At 35.7% G+C, this 23,579-nt stretch overlaps 1 protein-coding gene across 1 annotated transcript in view; it reads left to right on the top strand.

The window, feature by feature from the left end:
- LOC101889564 (uncharacterized) overlaps nt 1–23,579 on the top strand; it is a 164,796-nt gene that overhangs the window by 14,320 nt on the left and 126,897 nt on the right. Inside the window, exons 3-5 of the mRNA XM_059123878.1 lie at nt 4,950–5,075; nt 5,223–5,615; nt 7,904–8,720. Coding sequence (XP_058979861.1) covers nt 4,950–5,075; nt 5,223–5,615; nt 7,904–8,720 — 1,336 coding nt within the window. The remainder of the gene's footprint in view (nt 1–4,949; nt 5,076–5,222; nt 5,616–7,903; nt 8,721–23,579) is intronic.

The raw sequence follows: 23,579 nt of genomic DNA, 5'->3' as shown, positions 1-23,579 counted from the left end.
AATTCCATCCAATTTGGGCAAATATTAGACGTTTGGTGCACAATAAAAGGTAAATCGGACGAAGTTATATATGGGAGCTAGTATCCAAATCTGAACCGATCTCGATAAAGTTTGGCAAAGATATTTTTGAGCTCTATTTGATATATTTCCCTGAATATCGTTGCTATGGAGTGCATATTACGGCTGTGGGTAACAAATACTTGAAATCGGATGAAAAATATATGTGGGAGCTATAGCTATATCTGAACCGATCTTCACCAAATTTGACATACTAGCTTCTGGACTCAATTCGGTTGTAAGTGCCAAATTTTTTCCCATTTGGGCAAATATTAGACGTTTGGTGCACAGTAAAATGTAAATCGGACGAAGTTATATATGGGAGTTATATACAAATCTGAACCGATCTCGATAAAATTTAGCAAAGGTATTTCTAAGCTGTATTTGATATATTTCCTCAAATATTGTTGTTACAGAGTGCATATTACAGCTGCGGAAGACAAAAATAACAAATCGGATGAACAATATATATGGGAGCTATAGCTATATCTGAACCGATTTCGATTAAATTTGGCATACTTATTTGCAGGCCTAATTTGGTTGTATGTGCAGAATTACATACTTATCGGGCTGGTATTACACGTTTGGTGTACAAAAAAAAGCAAATCGGACGAAGATATATATGGGAGCTATATCTAAATTTTGACCAATTATCTCCAATTTGAATATGGTTTGTCCTTTGGCCAAACAAATGAGTTGTGCAAAATTTCATCTCAATCGGATAATAAATGCGACCTGCATTTTGTTCACAAGAATACATGGACAGACGGACTGACAGGCATAAATCAACTCAGAAAGTGATTCTATGGAGATCCTCAAAGAAACTATGGATCTATCTCGCTTCCTTCTGCCTGTTACAAACAAATGCACAAAGACATAATACCCTTACCAATAAGTGGTGTAGGGTATAAATATTCCAGAATGTTGGAAATATTCTTGTTCGGATTTTAATGATTTCAAAATACTGATAAATACATGAATTCTGATTATCTTCCAAAAAAAAAAAAAAAAAAAAAAAAAAAAAACACAAAAAATACAAATGCTTGAAAAAATATTTTCAAAAAATTGATAAATAAATAAATGTTGACCTCCTCCTTTCAAAAAACTATAAAAATCACGAATGCTTATCGGTGGCAATTAAGCCTCGACAAAATATTAAAAAAAACTCATTCAAATGATCTTTGAAAAAATATTTTCAATATCATAGACAATTTTATTTTCTTCGTGCGTTTCTCCTGCCACAAATATTCTCAAAACCTAAGATTTATTGGGTTGCTGCATCTTGAAAAATATTTATTGGTTAGATGGTCCTTAAAAAAATGATACTTAAAAAAACATGACTTTTGGTCATTGGGTCTTTTGTTTATTTTTATTTTTTTTTATTTTGGTCCTTGAAGAAATGCTCTTTCGAAAAACCCACGATTTTTGTCAGCAGATCCTAGAGAACGTTTTTAAACCCTACTTTTTGGATTTTTTAATATAAATTCACGTTTATTGATATTTTTGTCCTTTAAAAAAATATTCTTAAAAACAAACCTCGTTTATTCACAGGTCGGCCCTTGAAAAATTATTTTTAAAAACATTTGTCATTGAATTTTTTTGGTCCTTCAAGAAACATTCTTAAAAAGAAAATCTAGCAGTATTTTGAAGGAATATTCTTAAAAATTCAGGAAAATTGGTCCTATTTAAAAAAAACACGTTTCTTGGACTATCAGCCATTTAAAAAATCATATTTACAGGGTGAAATGAAAAAAAAAACTGCAACCAACTTCAGACTACCGTCATTTCTAAGCCACTCGTCCGACAGCTATTAAAATTATTCCAGTGACAGCTCATTATATTGTTTATAAGCGTACAAAAGCATTTTGGTGAGAATTTTTCACAAAAAAAGTTATTCGTGATGAAATTCAAGCGTGATAGTGTGATTTCTTTATATTTGGCTGGAGCACCATAAGTGGCTATCGTTAGAGCACTCCAGCATTTTAATGTGAATATATCTATTGTGTCTCGTATCATCGCTCGTTATCCCGACGTCAAGGAAGTGGACTGAAGAAAACAGCAACAGAAATGGTTGGAAAAGAAAAGATGCGACTTGATCGAAACCCGCATCGCAGTGGCCAAAAAATGCCTCGTGAGCAGAACATATAGCAATATTCCATTCGGCGAATATTGAAAAATGAGCTCGGGGTAAAGCCATGGAAATTCAAAAAAGTGTAAGAACTTACACTGCAACAGAAAGAAAATAGACTTAAAAGAGCTAAAGATTTGCTTCGCTTGTCCGAAAATGGAGAAGTATCGAAATTGGTTTTCTCCGATGAGAAAACATTCGTTGTCCAGCAGTTTGTAAACAACAACAAAACAAAATGATCGTGTTTACTTGCCAAAGAGGTCAGCTGAAAATGTGCACCTTCGGTTGGCCACCAAAACTCAAGCGCCGGCCATGGTGATGATGGTGTGGCCCGCCATGACAGCCGATGGTCGCTCTCCCCTCGTATTAATCGACTGTGGCATCAGAATAAATATCGAATATTATCGCGAAAATATTCTGGAGGGTATATTAAAGCCTTGGACACGCAAACATTTTGGCCGCAGACCTTGGACACTCCTACAGGACTCAGCACTATGGTTACAAAATTAAGTTCGTTGCTTCATTTCCAGCGCACAATGGCCACAAAAATCTCCGGATACCAATCCGTTGTACTATTGTGTCTGGAGTATTTTGGAAAGTAAGGTTGGCACTAAAAAATACAAAAGTATCGATCACCTCAAACAAGCGCTTCGCCGGGAAACTGTCAAAATACCGTAAAGCAACATTCGGGCAGCATGTGACGGTTTCATTGACCGTTTTTAGGCCATAATTCGTGCCAAAGGTGACCAATTCGAACTAATCTAAACTTATTATAGAATTTGATGATATTTCCGACATTCTTTGCATTCATTCAATGAAATTTAAAAAAATGTAAAAATTATGGCCTGTGCTTTTGTTGCAGTTTTTTTATCTCAGATCTTAGATAATGTGAAACAAGTAAAAAAGCAGCTAAGTTCGGCCGGACCGAACTTTTAATACCCTCCACTATTTGGAATTAACTTAAAAAAAATTAAAAACAAACGAAAACTACCATTTAAACTGTTATATGGGGACTATACGAACACGTGGACCTGCTTACGATTTTGTTTTTTCATATGTTGTAATAGAAGGAAGTTGAAATTTTTCAAAAAAAAAAAAAAATCGAAAAATACCTCTTAAATGAAAACAGTTATATTCGGACTATACGAAAACGTCGACCTGCTTACGATTTTTTCATTAACCATTAAGAAATACGAAATTTGAAATGATTCCGGTGATTAATGCTGCTGAAATCATCAAAATACCGAATATCGGGAGGTACCGTTTTAGGGGGGCTATACGAAAACTAATATACCCTGCATAGAATGGTGGAGGGTATAAAAAAATCTGCAAATATGTTCATTTTTATCATTGAAAAATTTAATCCTTGAAAAATTATATGTCCTCATTTTGTCATTAAGGAATATTCTTTTAAAAATCGTCCTAATTATAGCTCAAAAAACTCTGCACAAAGTGCTATTGGCAAATAGCTCTGAAGAAAAAAAAATATTTAGAAAATTTTGGTTAGAATGTTATTCTTTAAAAAACTCATTTTTTGTATCTTAAAGTCCTTCCAAAAAAATTCACTAGTTCTGAACCAATAAAATAGCGAGGATCCATTAAGACTGCTACTTTAAAAAATGCTATTTTAAAAAAGCCTACGACTGTTGACGACGAAGAATCCCCAGGGTCTGAATATAGGCCAGAGATATCTTAAAAATATAATTATATAACCTACGAATTTGGTTTTCAACGAAAACCTTTTTAAAAAAATTCTACAGGATTATAGCTGGGTGAAGGTTTCTGAAAAATATTTATTTTGAAAAATACTTGACTACTTTTCCGGTAGTCCGGTATGGCTTAACAATTTCCAATTTCATATTTTTTTCCAAACTGACCTGATTTTGGACATGGGAGTACTTCCCGTTTTTCTTTAAAAAATCATGGCTTTAGCATTTCAATAAACCCGGATTATAATTAAGAGAGACATTAAGAATTGATCCTATAAAGTCTACAATTAAAACTCTAAGAGTATTGAAAAAAAAAAAAAAAACATTTCTTTAAAAATCTAAATGTCCATTAAATTTTCAGAAAACCCCCAAATATCAGCAGCCCCATCTTCCATTTCCCCATCAAATAACCAGTTATTCTCACAATTCCAATTTATTGGCTTGAATTCAATTCATTCGCTCAACTGGTCATAACTCTTTCATGGGATTTTTAATTGTTTTTCGTTTTTTTTTTTTTCGCAGTGGATAATTTCTCTTTCTCTCTCTCTCTCTCTCTCTCTGGGGTCGTTAAAATAGTTCACACTTCTTAGTCAACGTTTTGTTTTAAATTGCCAGCTATCTTCATGGGAGCAAACACGCTTACAATTTATCTCCCTCCCATCCTCCCCTACGTCAACCCCTTCCCCCTCATGTCAAACAATTTGGCATTATGTCAAACCCTGAAAGAACGAAACTCAATATCCACTCAACTAAAGTCCTTTAAATCAATTGCTTGGCCCATTGTCATTGCCCGACATATCGCCTGGCAGTCGGATCCTGTTGGCATTCATCAACCGGGGGTTTTGGGTTGGCTTTGTAGCAGAAGGAGCAGCAGCATTTAAATGAATTGAAATCGAAACTAACCCAAAAGCAAGTCATTGAACTTTTGCCAATTGTTTTGTCGTTTTGCTGTTGTTTGTATTAATTTGTTACCCGTTGTTTCCGCTTCCGTTTGCCCAACTCCTAGTGTATATGTGTGAGTATTTACATTCATGTGTCACTTTGTTTCATTTCAGGTCATTTGGGTTTGCATATTGTGCCGTAAAAAACAGGAGCTCCTATCCAAGACTGGTCAGTGGATCAATAAGGCCACCATACAACAGGATGGCTTTATACGTCGCAATGAACCGGATGGCAGCAGTGTAAGTACAACAATTTTATTGGTGACTTCCTTCAGAAGGGGGAAAATAACAAAAACAACAACAATGCCTAATTCAGGACACGACCATTAATTTATGCAAAATCCTTGTGTCTTTGTTTCTTCCTTCCTTCCATTTCGATTGTTTTAGGACATTTCCCAACAGGCTGTGGTCGATCCTCACGATGCGCTCGACAAACGACCAAAACTGGAGCGTACCCGTAGTGCTGCCGAAAAGGAAAATCTACCGCTACAACGTTCGGGTAGCATGCTGAAACGACAATATTCACAACAAGAACAAACAACGAATCAAAGGGATATGATGGGTCCCAATATGGGTATGGACATCATGAGTCCCGGTCAAAGGCAACGTATGCAACCAATGACGCCACAGCATATGCAACAACAGCATCAGCAGCAGCAACAACAGATGTCACAACAGGGTCAATATAATAGGGGCCAGCAAGGACATTATGGAGGAGGTAGTGGTGGAAGCGGGCCAGGAATGCACCATCAAAAGGACGAGGATCCAAGATTATATCAAGTAAGTCCTTCAATATATCAATATTTTTTTAAGAATCCACGTTTATTTTGGTTTTTATTTTTTTTAAATCCAGATTTATCAGTTTCTTTGATTTTTTTTTAAACCCACGTTAATTTAGGTCCTTGAAAAAAAATTTTTTTTTTTAAATCCACTTTTATTTTTATCCTCGAAAAAATATATTTTTTTTTAAAAATCCACGTTTATTTTTATCCTTGAAAAAATATTAAAAAAAAACACGTTAATTTAGGTCCTTAAAAATTTTTTTTTTTTAAAAATCCACTTTTATTTTTATCCTTGAAAAAATATTTTTTTTTTAAATCCACGTCTATTTTTATCCTTGAAAAAATATTTTTTTAAAAATCCACGTTTATTTTTATCCTTGAAAAATATTTTTTTAAAAATCCACGTTTATTTTTATCCTTGAATTTTTTTTTTTAAAAAACCACGTTTATTTTTATCATTGAAAAAAATTTTTTTAAAAATCCACGTTTATTTTTAACCTAGAAAAAAAAAATTTTAAAAATCCACGTTTATTTTTATCCTTGAAAAAATATTTTTTTATAATTCCACGTTTATTTTTATTCTTGAAAAAATATTTTTTTAAATTCCACGATTATTTTTATCCTTGAAAAAAAAAATTTTAAAAATCCACGTTTATTTTTATCCTTGAAAAAATTTTTTTTTAAAATCCACGTTTATTTTTATCCTTGAAAAAAATTTTTTTTAAAATCCACGTTTATTTTTATCCTTGAAAAAATATTTTTTTAAATTCCACGTTTATTTTTATTCTTGAAAAAATATTTTTTTAAAATTCCACGATTATTTTTATCCTTGAAAAAAAAAATTTTTAAAAAACCAGGTTTATTTTTATCCTTGAAAAAAAAAAATTTTAAAAATCCACGTTTATTTTTATCCTTGAAAAAATATTTTTTTTTAAAAAACCACGTTTATTTTTATCCCTGAAAAAATATTTTTTTAAATTCCACGTTTATTTTTGTCCTTGAAAATTTTTTTTTTAAATTCCACGTTTATTTTTATCCTTGAAAAAATTTTTTTTTAAAAAACCATGTTTATTTTTATCCTTGAAAAAAAAAATATTTTTTAAAAATCCACGTTTATTTTTATCCTTGAAAAAATATTTGTTTTTTAAAATCAACGTTTATTTTTATCCTTGAAAAAAAAAATATTTTTTAAAAATCAATGTTTATTTTTATCCTTGAAAAAAATATTTTTTAAAAATCCACGTTTACTTTTATCCTTGAAAAAAATGTTTGTTAAAAATCCACGTTTATTTTTATCCTTGAAAAAAATGTTTGTTAAAAATCCACGTTTATTTTTATCCTTGAAAAAAATACTTTTAAAAATCCACGTTATATTGGTCCTTACAAAAATATTTTTTAAAAACCCACGTTTATTTTTATATTTGAAAAAAAATATTTGTTAAAAATTCACGTTTATTTTTATCCTTGAAAAAAATATTTTTTAAAAATCCAAGTTTATTTTTATCCTTGAAAAATATTTTTAAAAATCCACGTTATGTCGGTCCTTGAGAAAAAATATTTTTTTAAAAAATCCACGTTTATTTTGATCTATAAAGAATATTTTTTTTGGTCCGTAAAAAAAATATTTTTAAAAATCCACGTTATGTTGGTCCGTAAAAAAAATATTTTTTTAAAAAATCCACGTTTATTTTGATCTATAAAAAATATTTTTTAGAAAATCCTCGTTCGATCCTTGAAAAAAAAATATTTTTTTTAAAAAATCCACGTTTATTTTGATCTATAAAAAATATTTTTTAGAAAATCCACGTTCGATCCTTGAAAAAAAATATTTTTTTAAAAAATCCACGTTTATTTGGAACCATAAAAATTATTTTTTAGAAAATCCACGTTTGTTCTTTGAAAAAAAACAAAATTGTTTAGAAAATCCACGTTTGTTCTTTGAAAAAAAAACAATATTTTTTAGAAAATCCACTTTTGGTCCTTGAAAAAAAATATTTTTTAGAAAATCCACGTTTGGTCCTTGATAAAAAATATTTTTTTAAACCATAAAAAATATTTTTAAAAAAATTCACGTTTGGTCCTTGAAAAAAAAATATTTTTTAGAAAATCCACGTTTGTTCATTAAAAAAAAATATATTTTTTTAAATCCACCTTTATTTGTACCATGAAAAAATATTTTTTTGGAAATCCACGTTCATTTTAGTCCTTTAGTGTTTGCTCCTTTTATATTATTTTTTAATTATATTTTTAATTTAATATTAATTAATTAATTTTTTATGTTTTTAGGGTGAAATTGATGGTCTCATGAAACAACATCCGCATTTGGCTCACCCCAGTCAGCGACAGCAACAACAGTACCAATATCAACAGCAGCAGCAACAACAACAACATCAGCAGCAACAACAACAATATCGCATGCAACAGCAATCACAACAACAGCAGCAGCAACAACATCAAATGCGTGGACAACAGCAACAAGGCCCAACAAATACTTCCTCCGTTACCTATGCAACACTACAACATCCACAACAGCAACAACAAAGGCTTCCAACATCATCTGCAGCACAACAACATCACCAGCAGCATCAACAACAACATCATCCAACCCATCCACATCATTACAGTGGTGTTGGATCCTCCTCACAACTCTCAGCTGCTGGCCATCATCAAACACCGGCATCGTCCGCTGCCATTTCCTCTAACGCCGCCCTTGTCTCCGTCTCGACCTCTGCAACATCCTCTCAGGGTTATCAAAAGCCTCCGCCAATACAACGTAATCTAACCATAAGCGGTGGACATGCCATGGATCCATCGACCTATAATGCTCGCCGTCATCTAAACGTTAGTCAGTATGCCGCTCAACAGCAGCGAAGTTTTAGTAGCTACGAAGATGAAATACAGCAGCAACACTCGCAATATCCAGCGACATCGGGGTTGTCATCATACGACTTAGAGGGTAAGTTCGATCGTTGTACCATTCGAATTGGATTGAATTGTGTATTTGTTTACCCAACCCCCACGTACCCTTATCGTGATCACCACAAAACAAACAAAATGTACACCTGTATCCTTTTTCTTTTTGGTTTTGTGTTGAAATTTTGTTTTTCTTAAGTTATTGCTCTCAAAAGTGTGTATGCATATTTTCTCTTTCAAATATGATGACCTACCTCTCTTTCTGTCTCTCTCTATAAATATATGGCTAACTAACTGTATTAACAACAAACGATCCTTGATAACAAACACCCCATTACTTTTTGTTGTTTTAATTTGTTATAAGAGAGAACTTCTCTCAGATTTTTAATTTGAAGTTGATTTGAGAGATAATTTCTCTCAGATTTATAATTTGAATTTTATTTTGATCTCCTCTCCATACTCCAAACACAAACACAAACAAATTTTAAATGTAATGAAAATCCATACAGTGTTGGTACGACAACACTGTAAATCATACCTAAATATTTTCTAAAGGAGTTTTTTAAAATTTTTAAATATTAAATATGTTTTTTGTTGTTGTGTAAACTATTTATGAATTAACGTAACATAATAACATATTTGTTGGGAATTTTATAAATATTGAAATTATTAATGTCTTAACTGATTTAAGTTAAATTTAAGATTTTGTAGGATTTTAATTTTTTCCCCTCTTTCCTTTGCAATATAATTTTTATTTATTTCCTCTCGAATAGAATAAGAGATAATATTTATATAAATCCATATTAACGAACTATTAGTATTTTATCAAAATATTATTAAATATAAGTATAAGTAAGTAATTAATTTATTTTAAAATTTAATTTTTTAATTATTATTTATAGTAAGTATATGTGCTTTAAAAATAACGAAAAGGCATTTGCGTTTTAAAATGATATCAGGAAGATATGATGTCAGAAAGATATATAAAAAAATATATAAAATCGATATCTTTCTTCGATGAATAGAAATGAAATCTACAAAAGAGTTTGCGAGGATTTTTATTAAGTTTGTTTATATGATAAATTCTCATAACGATTGATTTGTGAAAGCTCCCACAAAAATATTTTTTATATTGTTTCTTTTTTTTTTTTTTGAGAATTTTTGACAAGATTTCTTACTTTTTTGGATTTTTTCAAAATGATAAAAAAAAGAAAACAGGTTTTCTTTTTAGGTTTTGTTGAAAGCTGTGTACTGATATGGACAATATTGTATTGATATGGATACTTATTGGACCCAAACGAACTACATGTGTGGTTATTCATCCGTTAAAGTATATAATTTCATAAAATCTTAGGGATTTTTTTTATTTCTTTAAATTCACAATAATTCAATCCCCTTAAAAAAATAATATTTCAAAAATCTACTATAAGTCAGTCCTTGAGAAATATTATTTCAAAAACATTCGAAATTAAAAAAAAAAACGTTAAGTTCGGCCGGGGCGAACTTTTAATACCCTCCATCTTAGGGTAAAGGAAATATTTTTATACAAAAGTAGGACCGTTTGCATAATGCAGAAAAAAATTGATCAAAAAAACAATAAAGTGAGTGAGGCCGTCATATGGGGCCACACCAAAACGGGAATCTCTATAGGCAATTTTATACTTTAAGGATTGTCATCTATCAAATCTTCTAAAATACTAAATCTGCAAAAATTATGTGGGTAAATGTGACTAGGATTATCAAAATATCCAATACCGGTGGGTATAGTTATATGTGCGCTTTAGGAAAACGTGAAACCTAATATTCAATGTTCTGCCACCGGAATAGAACTCATTATTAACTGCAAATAGCAATTTTTTTATTAAAATATCGAATATCGGGAGGTTAAATGGGGGCTATACCAAAACGTGGTCCTATGCATACAATATTTCGTCACACGAGCTAGAACCCATTATGACCTACAAATACCAATTTTTAGATAAATTCGTGGGAAAATATGGCATAAATCTTCAAAATACCGAATATCGAGAAGGAACGGTTATATGGGGCTATACAACAACATGGACCTAACATGCAATATTCCGCCTGTGAAACTAGACCCCATTATGACCTACATATGTTTACCAATTTTTAGACAAATCCGTGGCAAAAATCTGGCGAAAATCATCAAAATATCGAATATCAGAAGGTACCGTTATATGGCGGCTATACCAAAAACATGGATCGATATATCTCACTTTCAATACCAACCATCCTAGAAACAATACAAATTGTTCTGCCAAATTTTGAAGGTCTATGTCAAATACTGTGGGCTGTATCGTGATTTCAACGAACTGACAAACGGACAGACAGACGGACATCGTTAAATTGACTTAGAATTTTATGCTGATTAGGAATAGTTTATGGGGTCTACGATGAAAATTTAGGGATGTTAACCTTTCCAAGGTGGAGGGTATAAAAACAATTAAAATAATATCAGTCGGTTTTGCCGAAAGATTTTATACCCCAGCCTTGAGTTATGATTATTCAAACTGTTGACCCTTTTTTGGGGGAGATTCTAAGCAGTTGGCCAATATTGATCAATTCGTATCTGACCTAAGACAGATAAAAATGTTACAACGTGTTAGATTTGGACTATATCGACTACTTCCTATACTTTATACGAGATAAGTGCAAAATTTTTGGCAAATGTGGAAATATGCGTGAGGTAAAAAATACAGATAAAAATATTGGTATATGCAAAATTTTAAGGAAATCTCACATTTATATCCAACTTTATGCGAAATCATAAATGACATACTCAGAATTCTTGTTAAGGGAAATGTTAGATCTAGCAAGTTGTAAATAACCGCTGACATGTTTCACAAGTTATGACATATAAAAGTATTGACAATTGTGACCCTTTGTGGGTGAAGTACGAGAAAGGTGTGAAATTTGAAGGATGATTATCTCACGTTTTATAGGCATTTTGTTTTTCAAAATTTTGAACCCTTTGTGGGGGAGGTACCACAAGGTAGTGGACTGATATGTCCCATTTTCAAATCAGATCTTGTGCCAGTAAAAATAATGGAATGTGTGAAATATGAAGAGAACCGGATGCTTATATCCGATTTTATGATCGTTTTGAATGTTCAAAATTTTGACCCAGAATGAGTGGTCCGATCTCCGCCATCTTTATAAGAGATCTTGTATTGAGTGTAACGATTTTTTTTCATTTGACCTAGCACTTTGCAAAGATGGAGCAAACTCGGATTGTCCTTTCTCTTTCTGTGCAGTAAAGTATTTTTTTTAAATGTTGTCCTTTTACCACAAGGCGTGAACCGATATATTCCATCTTCACACCAGACCTTGGGTTAATAAAAATATTGTGATGTGTGCATTTTGAAGACAATTGGTCTCTTACATCACATTTTATAAGAGTTATAATTATTCAAAATTTTGACTTTTGTAGGGGAGGTACTTGATGGAGTGGACCGATATTGTCCATTTTTGCACCAAACTTAGCACTGATGCAAATATTAGGCTTTGCAAAGTTTGAACAAAATCGGATTATCCTTTCATGACATTTTGTGGGGTACCAGAAGGATTGGGCCGATATTACCCATCTCCGAACTCGATCTAAGGTTGACAATAATATTACAATGTACCAAGTATGGATCAAATCGGATACTCCCTTCGAAAGTTATCGAGCGTTCCGACATCGCTAGATCGACTCCAAATGTTCTGAAACGAATTTGGTCCAAAGAGACCTAGAGTCTTAAATCGTTATTTCGATGAGACACGTTTTAGCGGTATCAAATGGTACATACCCTTTCTAACCATATGGCTGAGGGTATAAAAAGCACCTCCAGTATTTTGAAGGAATTTGGAAATTTAAAAAAAGAGAAGATCCGCTAAGTAATACTGCTAAGGATATAAAATACCGAATATAGTGAGTTACCGTTTGGGGCCTACAAGAAGACGTGGACCTCTATATATGCAATATTTGCCACAGACCGTTACAATATTCAAATGCGAAATTTGGAAGAACTCCTGTAAATAATGTCCCTAAAATCAACAAAATATCGAATACAGGGAGGTACAGTAATATGGGGGCTATACGAAGACGTGGACTTGCGTGGGCAATTTTCTCTCACAGAGGCTTGTATCAATTAGGAACTTCAAATGCGAAATTTGAAGGAATTCCGATGAAAATGTCGCTAAAATCAAAAATTCCGAATACCAGGGGGCTATACGAAGACTTAGACCTGCATACAAAAATGTTTGTCATAGGCTGTAGTACTATTACGTACTTCAAATATGAAATTTGAAATAATTCCTGTAAATAATGTCGCTTAAATCATGTAAATACCGAATATCGTGAGTTAGCGCTATATGGGGGCTATGCCATAAGGTGGACCCATACGATCCATTTTCACAACCCAAAGTCCTGCAGATATTATATACATCTTACCAAAATTTGTGAAGAAAAGGTGATTTCCACAGAGGGATGGTCATCCTGCAGATCATATCTAATTTTGGGGGTCTAAAATGTATATTTCGAGGTGTTAAGAACAAACTTAATAATAATAGTTTGCTGGAGAGTATAAAAATAGTTTCAATTTTCAAAATAATTTTTGGAAAAAATTTTATCTTGACATCTATAGTTTTGAGAATTTTCAAATGGTATTTATTATACCCTACACCACAAGGTGGTCACGGTATTATGTCTTTGTGCATTTGTTTGTAACATGGAGAAGGCAGCGATATAGACCCATAGTTACTTTTGAGGATCTCCATAGAATCACTTTCTGAGTTGATTTATGCATGTCAGTCCGTCTGTCTGTCCGTCCGTCCGTCTGTCCATGTATTTTTGTGAACAAAATGCAGGTGGCATTTATTATCCGATTGAGATGAAATTTTCCAAACAACATTTGTTTGGCCCCACCCTATTGAAATTGGAGATAATCGGTAAAAATTTAGATATAGCTCCCATATATATCTTCGTCCGATTTACCTTTTATTGTGCACCAAAAGTCTAATATTTGCCCAAATGGGATGGAATTTGGCACACACGACCGAATTGAGTCTAGAAGGTAGTATGCTAAATTTGGTGAAGATCGGTTCAGATATAGCTATGGCTCCCATATATATTGTTCATCTGATTTGTTGTATTTGTTACCCACAACCGTAATATGCACTCCGTAACAACGATATTCAGGGAAATATATCAAATACAGCTCAGAAATATCTTTGCCAAATTTTTATCGAGATCGGTTCAGATTTGGATATAGCTCCCATATATATTTTCGTCCGATTTTCCTTTTATTGTGCACCAAACGTGTAATATTTGCACAAATGGGATGGAACTTGGGACTTACCACCAAATTGAGTCCAGAAACAAGTATTTCAAATTTGGTGAAAATCGGTTCAGATATAGCTCTAGCTACCATATATATTGTTCATCCGATTTGATATATTTTTTATATGTTCTATATATGCTCTACTGAATATACAGAGGGGTGTAGTGTATCATAAAATCGGCACCGCCCGACACTTAGACTTTCTTTACCAACGATTTTTAAAATGTTTTTAGCAGAAAATGTCTAAAATGTGGAGAAAATCCAAATATGAAATTTTAAAATTCTGCTCTGACAGTAAAACTTACGAAAAGCCTACCTTATCTCATCCCTCTTAGTATGGGCAACTTGCTTGCGAAATTTCAAGATTCTATCTTTAAAATTATAGAATTTACCTTCCTCTTCTTTTAAATTTTCTATATATTTCCTGCATGAAAATTTGAAGATTCTCAAGAATAAAAAAGTAGAACATTTTAATTTTTTAGTGCTTTCTTTCCAAAATTGGTAAAATTCTAGTCGGGACAATCACAATTTCAAATAAGTGGTTTTGAAAAATTCATCTATTTTTATCAAAAATTTTATAATGCTATCTTGAGTTTGAAGAAATTTTTAACTTTACCACACCTCTTCTTAAATAAAATCATCCATTTCACTAAATTCTCCACAGGGGGTCGGTTAGCCTAGTTTCAATCTTCCAATTAAAAAATCTCATAAAATTGTTGAACACTTGTCACATAACAAATTATAATTTATTCAATAAAATAAAATACAAACAAAAGTTACGAATGGATGTTATCGCCAAGCAATTTCAAACCAACTCTTTACCCCTACTCCCCCTCACCCGCTTCCAAGCTACAACAAAAGGCTAAAAACGGCCATTGATGGATATTTGTAAAATTGCTTATTTATGTATTTGTGTCCATGTGTGTGTGTTTATATGGACATGTAATTTAAACTATTGTTGCCTCTGACCTGAAAACACAATTTGGCAAACAAGAGACACAAAACAAAAACAACGACACAAACAACATTGACGATGAAATAAAAGTACAACAACAACCAAACTTATAACAGCTAAACAATAAAAAAGTGGCGATAGAAAAAGTTGGACAACACATTCAAATACCCAAACGACACACACACAGGCGAACAAACAAACACACACACATACACTAATACTAAGCTATGATATACATATAGATGCATTTACAAGCCATAAGTGAAATAGTGTGGATGGGCAGAAAAAGGCTAGTGGCAAGGAACTGCTAAAAACCATTACCCGGACACAGTGTTGCGAGAGCAGAGAAAAATCTTAAATTTTGGGGAAATTTTTGGAAAATCTACTGAGGCCACTGTTTTTAATTTTTTTAATACAATCAAGCCAAAGTATAAATGGCAAAAAAAAACTCTCTCCAAATTTCGAAACAACTCCTCTGGTAGTGGATTTAGGGTCAGGGCTGTTTTTTTGTTTCGCTGCCTTGGACAAATGGAGCAAACGGCCATTGGACGAGTGAACCAACTTTAAGATTAAGTTTGTAACACCTCACCCTGTAAACCCCCTCCCCCTAACATCACCATCTCCATTTCACGTCAATGGCTATCGGTTTACATGCAACATTACTTTTGGCACACAGCTCAGAAGCGAACGTAGTGTTTTCCTTATACATCCTTTTTTTTTGTTCCGAATTTTCTCTTTTTCTTGTTGTTTTCCTTTCGCTGTCATATTTTTCCGCATGTGCTACTGCTTTAATTATTAGATTTTTCTTCTCGCACACAGAGAAATGTGACAGGAGGTAAAAGGAGGTGGTGTGGAGAAGAGGTTGATGGTGTTTTGCTCGTCGTCATTGGAGTTTCCTCTTTGAGGTTATGTGTGCTTTGGCTTCATGTTTTCTCGGTGGCTTCTAAGAAGTGCGCCAAATGTCCGCTCTGTGTGAGCTTCTGTGTAACAACATTCACTGGTTCCAACTTTAAACTGAAGTATGTTTCCGTCAAGATTTATGATCCTAATTAGGGAAATAAAAAGAAGTGTTACAAACAGTTTTGAAACAAGTATGTTGCGAAGTTAGAAAACATCCTGCGAGTATTGTGAGCGGGACGGACATGCGGTGGAAAAAGAGGGCAGTAGAGAGTCAGAAGGGAAAGTACTAAAAGTCAGTGGTCAGATTCCCAAGGCCCCAAGGCGATATATTAAGACCTACTAGCCCTCCAGCAAGACTTCCTGGCCTGCAGCTTGTCTATCGGGGCTCCATGGCACTCCAGGTCGATTTTTAATATTTCCTGGGCCGTCAGCTTATCTTTAAAGACTAACTACGATTTCTGCTAGTCTATCTACAGGTTCTTGGCTTCCAGCTCGCCTATAAAGGCTCCCTTAGTTTTTCAGTGACTTATTTCAAGGTCTTTAATGGAACCTTAGCTTTTTTTGGTTCAAACGCAGTTTGTCCATCCAGACTCCATGGGATTCGAGGTCGATTTTTAAAGACTAACTAGGATTCCTGCTAGTCTATCTACAGCTCCTAGACCTCAAGCCGGCCCATAAAGGCTTACTGGCCACTAAGGCTACCTAGCCTGCAGTTTGTCTGTCGAAGCTCCATGGAACTCCAGGTCGAATTTAAATACTCCCTGGGCCAAAAATTCGTCTATAAAGACTAACTAGGATTCCTGTTAGTCTATGTAAAGCTCCTGGTCTTCCAGCTCGCCTAAAAGACAGCCTTGGTTTCCAGTGACCTATTTCGAGGTCTCTAATGGACTCTACACTTTTTTGGCTCAAATATATTACCAAGCTTTTTTTCTATGTTCTGAAGAACTTGCGCATGTCTTCTTTGGCCAGAAGTCCTTACACAGCCATGTATGGCAGATAGGCCTGTAGTAGGTTGTCTTAGTTTGGGAGGAATCCTGGGTTGCAATTATTTTTTCAGGATCTCTAAGGTTGGAATGCCTTTTACCAGTCTTTCAAGATTCAAAGTCATTCGATAGTTAAAGGGCTTCTTCTTTGTCTAGAGGAACAAGTCAGTGACTTGTTTTGAGGTCTTTTGTGGGCAGAGAAATTCATAGATTTCAAGGCTCAAATATATTTTCAAGTCTTTTTTTCTGTGGTCAGATTCCCAAGGACTCAAGCCGGTCCATTAAGACTTATTGGGCGTCCACTAAGACTACCTGGTAGTTTGTCTTTCTAGACTCCACGGGACTCCAGGTCGTCTTTCAACTTTCCCTGGAGCCCAAACCATCTATGATTCCTGCTCGTCTATCTATACCTTCTGGGCTTCTACCTCGCTTATAAAGGTTCGCTTAGCCTCCAGTGACATATTTCGAGGTCTTTAATGGATCCTTACCTTTTTTGATTCAAATATATTTTCAAGTATTTCTTCTATGTAAGGCCTTTCGCATGCCTTCTTTGGCAGGAAGTCATTACACAGCCTTATGTGGCAGATAGGCCTGTAGTAGGTTGTCTAAGTTTGGGAGACCTTTTATAGGAATCCTGGGTTGCAATTATTTTTTTCAGGTTCTCTAAGGTTGGCCTTTTACCAGTCTTTTAAGATTCAAATTCCTTCTTTGACTAGAGGACTTTTTATTTGCCCCTCCTAAGGCATGCAAAGCCTTCTAAATACCTTATAATGCTAGATAGTTGAATTTTCATACTTGCAATCGGGTTTATAGGTCTTTCATAGTTCAAAGTCTTCTTCTATGGCGAGAAGACCTCCCTCATGTCTTGTAAGGCTAGAAAACTTTCTTATGATCTTCTATGGCAGGAGAGATTCTAATAAATTTCATTTGGAAGAGGACTTATAAAAATTGTTCATTGAACAAAAGAGCTCTCAGTGGTTTCCTTGGGATAGAAGACCTCATACACCTCTCTTCTAAGGCTTGAAGAACTTCGACAGGACTTCCATGACTCTAAGGCTTTTTGCATGTGGTCTGTGGCAAAAATAGCCTTCAAAGGTGGTCTAAGATAACAACAAGCCTTCAACTGGTCTCTATGGTACTATAATTTTTAGTACCAAAATTCTTTGCACTGCCGGTCAAAACTCATTCTTAATATTAGAGTTCTCACGTCAGTAATATGATTTTAGTAAAGTCAACACAGTATTTAACATCCTTAGCAATGGGAGCCCACAAGCGAATTTTCAAAATTCATAAAATTCGCAGGCACCACAATGTGCCTTTTATTACGTGCGGCACTTTATTTGAGACCCTTAAACTGCTAATTTCAAGATTCGAAGATATAGAACACATTTCTCGCCAGTTCCACATATAATTGTATCCACAGATAATGCAGTTTATCGTCCTTTTTACAAAGAGACCCCTCTGTACATTTTGAAGTTACAACTTGCCGAATATCCCGCCTCAATTTATTCTCATACAAAATTTTACCGATATTCCTCTTGCAAGTCGCTAAATAAAAAGGTGTACCTTCTGATAGCCTTTTGTCCCCTTAAAGCAGGAAATTTTAAGAACCCGGCCTCATTGCAACACTCGTTTAGAATTTCAAAGTTAAATCTCTTTCCGGTCTAAATCTCTTAGCTTAGCAACAGTGCCATTTCCTATCTTTTAGTACCCTTAACTTAGCTATTTTGCCCAAGAGACGCAGTTGAGAGTTAGCTTTCTCTTTCTCTCATGAGTTTCTGTAGTTTGCTTCATGCTTTTCTTTGCTCCTTTATCCTTTCAAAGGGTTTATCTCTCCATTTGGATATCATGGCGCTATCATTGGTCTGCTATAAATAATTTGCAACAAGCTGAGAAGTTGTTGGTCACAGGATGCAGGGACTCAATATGATCTGTTCAATATCATATTGAGTCCCTGCATCCTGTGTCCTGAATGACATACCGGGAATGAGATTCTATTTAGCTTTTTGAACTCCATTCACCAACCGAAACTCCGACTCCTTATAAGCCAACTTTTATTTCGGTGTATTTAAGGCTTTTTTTCAAGAAGCTCACTACTTCCAACCAAAACAGTTCGTTGTTCCAATTTAATGTTTCTCTTAACGGTTTTTCCTGACCCTAACGCCTGCCTATCCAAGCAACTTCGAACTGTTTCCCATTGCCTCGGTGGTCGATGTTGTCCAAAGTTTCCCTGGGTGTATAACTTAAACTGTTCTCTGTGCGCGAGTGTGTGTGCTAACTTGTGATAGCAAAGTTTCCGTTCATTACAACTGCAAACTATGTTTGAGCTTTTCGTTGTTGTTGCTTTTGTTTAGAAACTATAAGTCCTGTTTTCAATTCCGTAAAATATGTTTTTTCATAAATAATATTTAATTATGAATAATTATGGCTTCGAGTAACACCTACAAAACGGTGTACGACGACACTACGGCGATGATAACAAGAGCTATAGGGAGAAATTAAGGGAATGAGCACATTGAGGGTTGGATATGGGAGGGGATGTAAAGTTGCTCCCACAAAAACAAAAAAAATTCTCTTCTGCAAAAAATGCCTAAATTTTAAAATCTTCTAAAGACCGTATTTTAGCTATTCAATAACATCCCATTTAAATTTCCCCCGCCCCAGCTCGCCCACCAGACTCCCTGAGCCCCCAGTCATAAACACTCGTCTATCAATCAGCACCACTTTCCAGCAGCTCTTCATCAACGATCTCTGGGTTAACAGCTCATCTACCAAGACTCCCTGGCCTTTGTCTCGACTTTTTAGACTTTCAGGTCTTCACCTCGCTCAACACATTCCCCACCTTCGGTTCGTTTGCAGAGACTCCATGGTCTTCAGCTCTTCTATTAACACTCTCTGTTCTTCAACCCGTATATACAGACACTCCTGGACTCTAGTTCCTTCATAGAGATGCCTTGGGATGCCTTACTCGTCGATAAAGGCTCACTGGGTCTTTAGGTCTTCTATAGAGACTCTCCGGCCCTCAGCTCGTCTGTCAAGACTCTCTGGGCCCTTAGCACGTCTATCAAAACTCCCTGGGCCTCCAACACTTCCCTGGCCCACCAGCTCGTCTATAGAGATTCCCTGACCCACCAGATCGTCTATAGAGACTCTCTGGACCTCCAGCTCGTCTATAGAGACTCTGTGGACCTCCAGCTCGTCTATAGAGACTCTCTGGGCCACCAGCTCGTCTATAGAGACTCTCTAGACCTCGAGCTCGTGTCTATAGAGACTCTCTGGCGCTCCAGGTCGTCTATAGAGACTCCCTGGCCATCCAGCTCGTCTATAGAGAATCCCTGGACCTCCAGCTCGTCTATAGAGACTCCCTGGACTTCCAGCTCGTCCATAGAGACTCCCTGGACCTCCAGCTCGTCTATAGAGACTCTCTGGTACTCCAGCTCGTCTATAGAGACTCTTTCGCCCTCCAGCTCGTCTATAGAGACTCTCTGGCCCACCAGCTCGTCTATAGAGACTCTCTGGCCCACCAGCTCGTCTATAGAGACTCTCTGGCCCACCAGCTCGTCTATAGAGACTCTCTGGCCCACCAGCTCGTCTATAGAGACTCTCTGGCCCACCAGGTCGTCTATAGAGACTCTCTGGCCCACCAGGTCGTCTATAGAGACTCTCTGGCCCACCAGGTCGTCTATAGAGACTCTCTGGCCCACCAGCTCGTCTATAGAGACTCTCTGGCCCACCAGCTCGTCTATAGAGACTCTCTAGCCCTCCAGCTCGCCTATAAAGACTCTCTGGCCCACCAGATCGTCTATAGAGACTCTCTGGTCCTCCAGCTTGTCTATAAAGACTTTCTGGACCACCAGCTCTTATATAGAGACTCTTTGGACCACCAATTTTTCTATAAAGACTCCTCTATAAGTACTTCCCTTCTCGTCTATAAAAATATCTTGGACCTCCAGCTCACCTGTAAAGATTCCCTGGGCCTCCAGCCCATCTATGTAGACTTCTTTCCCTCCAGGTCTCCATCTCTGGAGTTTAAATTGTCACAAATTCACCTTTCTCCTTTAGTTCAGTTTATCCATTAAGACTTCCTCACCTACGTTAATTTAGACTTCTTTCCATAATTTCCTAACAGCTTTGCTTTTCAAAAATACCAATGCTTTTGAAAGCTCCCTTGCAGCTGTTTGTGTTTTCAACCCTTAAAACTTTGAAAGCTTTAACTATGCCTTCAAAAACATTCAACTTACCAACACTGAATCTGAGACCAGCAAAACCAGCTGATTTGCTTACAATGTTGCATTTCCAGCGGCGGCAAAGACCTTCCACAATAACCACGACAATTCACAATAGGAACTCAAATGTGCATGACATTCCACAAATTCCGAAGAGGGGCGCATGTGCCGAATTTCATTATCATTCCCACGCATGGAATGAATTCTACAATTCAAAAATGGGTTCATTTGAATTTTCTGGTTCTCAGTTTGTTATTGACTCTCTCTCTCACTCCCTCTCTGACCATCTCTCTCATTCAATGTTCATTTTCCAGTTATTTTATGTGAAAGCCTTTACACATGTTTTGTCGTAAACATCCTCTCCACCACCAACACATTTTTATCACAGGCGAAAACGCACACAAGCACATTTGAATTGAGAGAACCGTACGCTATGTTGTTGAAATATTCATGTAGTCCTACATTACGTTTAAGAAAGTTGAGGCAAAGTCAAACACAGCGCTTTAAGTTTGGATATGTTACACATGTTCGTATATATGTGTGCGTCTGTATGTTGGGAAGAAGAAATAGAAACACCAACAGAATTTCATTGTCATTGGAATACCTTCCTATATTAGGTCGGGTGTTTGTGTTTTCCTTTTCAAGTCAAGTCAGGAACACCTGCAATGACATGTTAGCGGTCAAATATAATTTTGAGCAATTTTTCAAATTTTACTAAAAAAGACATTCGGCTTCTTATTCACTTTAAATAAAATATTTTTTTAGCCCCATGATCTCAATTCATTAAATATCACTTATACGCCATATGTTCCTCAATCACCCTTGCTGAGACCCCCACTTTATCTCCCTTTCCTATGCTAGGTGATTGTCGCCTACATTTCGCTTTGACTTTGGGTTTTTCAGCCTTTAAGGCCAAAGAACCACTACCCCCATTAGGGCCGTAGTAGTTGTGCCACTGTTGTTATGCCCGTCTGTGCGTGTAACCAACATTCACACACACACCCACATACACGTGTGGCTGTGTGTGTGTCTGTGTTTTAGTGTGCCTCAAACACATCTCCATTAATTGGTTCATGGCTAATAGTACGCTTTTATTTTCTATTTTACTTTCACTTTCTTTCTCTCTACGGCTGTTTGTTGTTGTTTTCCTTTTTTTCATGTTCATTAATGTTACTTCACCTTCGTGTCTTTCTCGCCGTTGCTATTTTGGTTGTTGTTATTGTTGTTCTCATTGACAGCCAGCCATCTCATGATGGCTGTGAAAGTTACACTGATTGCAATGAATGGCCCACGAAATTGAGAGTAAAAATAGAAATGAGTAAAATTGCCGTTATGCTCTTCTCTGTGTTATATATAACGATTGGGATGTGCCAGATTGGACATTTTTTGTGAAGGGTTTGAGAATTGGGAAAAAGCGGGTCATAAAAATATCGAGTTGACAAGGACGAACTACAGGCCAGGAATTTTTTATGGTGGGGCTGGAGACCCGGAGTGTATTTAAAAAAGAAAAGAAAAGCTGAAGACCCATGGTGTCTTGGTAGACTAGCTGGAGGGCCAGGGATTCTATATAGAGGAGCTGGAGGACCAAGTAGTCTTTACAGCTTATCCTTATAGAGCTGGAGGTCCAGGGAGTCTATGTATGAAGTAGAAGACCAAGAAGTCTATATAATTGGTACCCATAGAGTCATTAGGGATAAGCTGGATGGTAAAAAAGTCTTTATAGACAATCTGGAGGCCCTGTAAATCTTTAACGGTGAGCTGAAGACGATTTGAGACGAAAGAACTTTCATAGACGAAGTATAGGGCCAGGAGGACTGTACAGAAGACATTGAAGACCACAGAGTCTTTATAGACGAGGATCTAAGAGTCAACATAGACGAGCTTTTAGACAAATTCAAATTCCCGGCTACATTTATGGGCAAGTTGGTGATCCATGAAGTCTTTATAGGAGAGATGAAGGGCCAGATAGTGTTCGTAATCGTAAATGAGCTGGAGGCTCAGCGCCTTTGTAGTCAAGCCGGAGAGCCATTGAGTCTTAGTCGACAAGCTGATGGGCCAGAGAGTCACTATAGACGAGCTGCAGGCCCAATATGTCTTTATAGGTGAGCCGATGAACCACAAATTCTTTATAGGCGAACCTAGGGTCTACATAGATGAACTGAATGCTGGGAGACTATAAAGACGAGCTAATGATCAAAAAGTTCCTATAGGCTAGGCCTGAGAGTCTATACTTTTATAGTCTATAAGACGAGCTATATGGACGCGCTGAATATCTTTGAGCCTATAACGACGAAACGAGCTGAAGGTCTGAGGGACTTTAGACTCGAGCTGAATGCCAGGAAGTCTATAGTGACGAGCTGAAGGCCTGTGAGTGAGTGAGCAGGTTAAGGGCTGAAAGTCTATTCAGAGAAGCTGAAAGTTTAAGAGTCTATAGAAATGAATTAGAGGCTACGAAGTCTATAGAGATGAGCTGAAGGCTAGTGAATCTAAATAGAAGAGCATAAAATCTAAAAGTCTATTCAGACGAAGGTTTGAGAGTCTATATAGACGAGTTGAAGGTCTGGGAGGCTATAGAGACGATTTGAAGGACTTTGGACCTATATAGACAAGTCTAAGGTATTAAATTCTAGATAGACGAACCGA

The sequence above is a fragment of the Musca domestica genome, unplaced genomic scaffold, assembly GCF_030504385.1.
Source record: "Musca domestica strain aabys unplaced genomic scaffold, Musca_domestica.polishedcontigs.V.1.1 253, whole genome shotgun sequence".
In the NCBI taxonomy this organism is placed as follows: domain Eukaryota; kingdom Metazoa; phylum Arthropoda; class Insecta; order Diptera; family Muscidae; genus Musca; species Musca domestica.
Note: the sequence above shows the minus strand (reverse complement) of the source record. Positions and strands in the feature narration are given on the sequence as shown.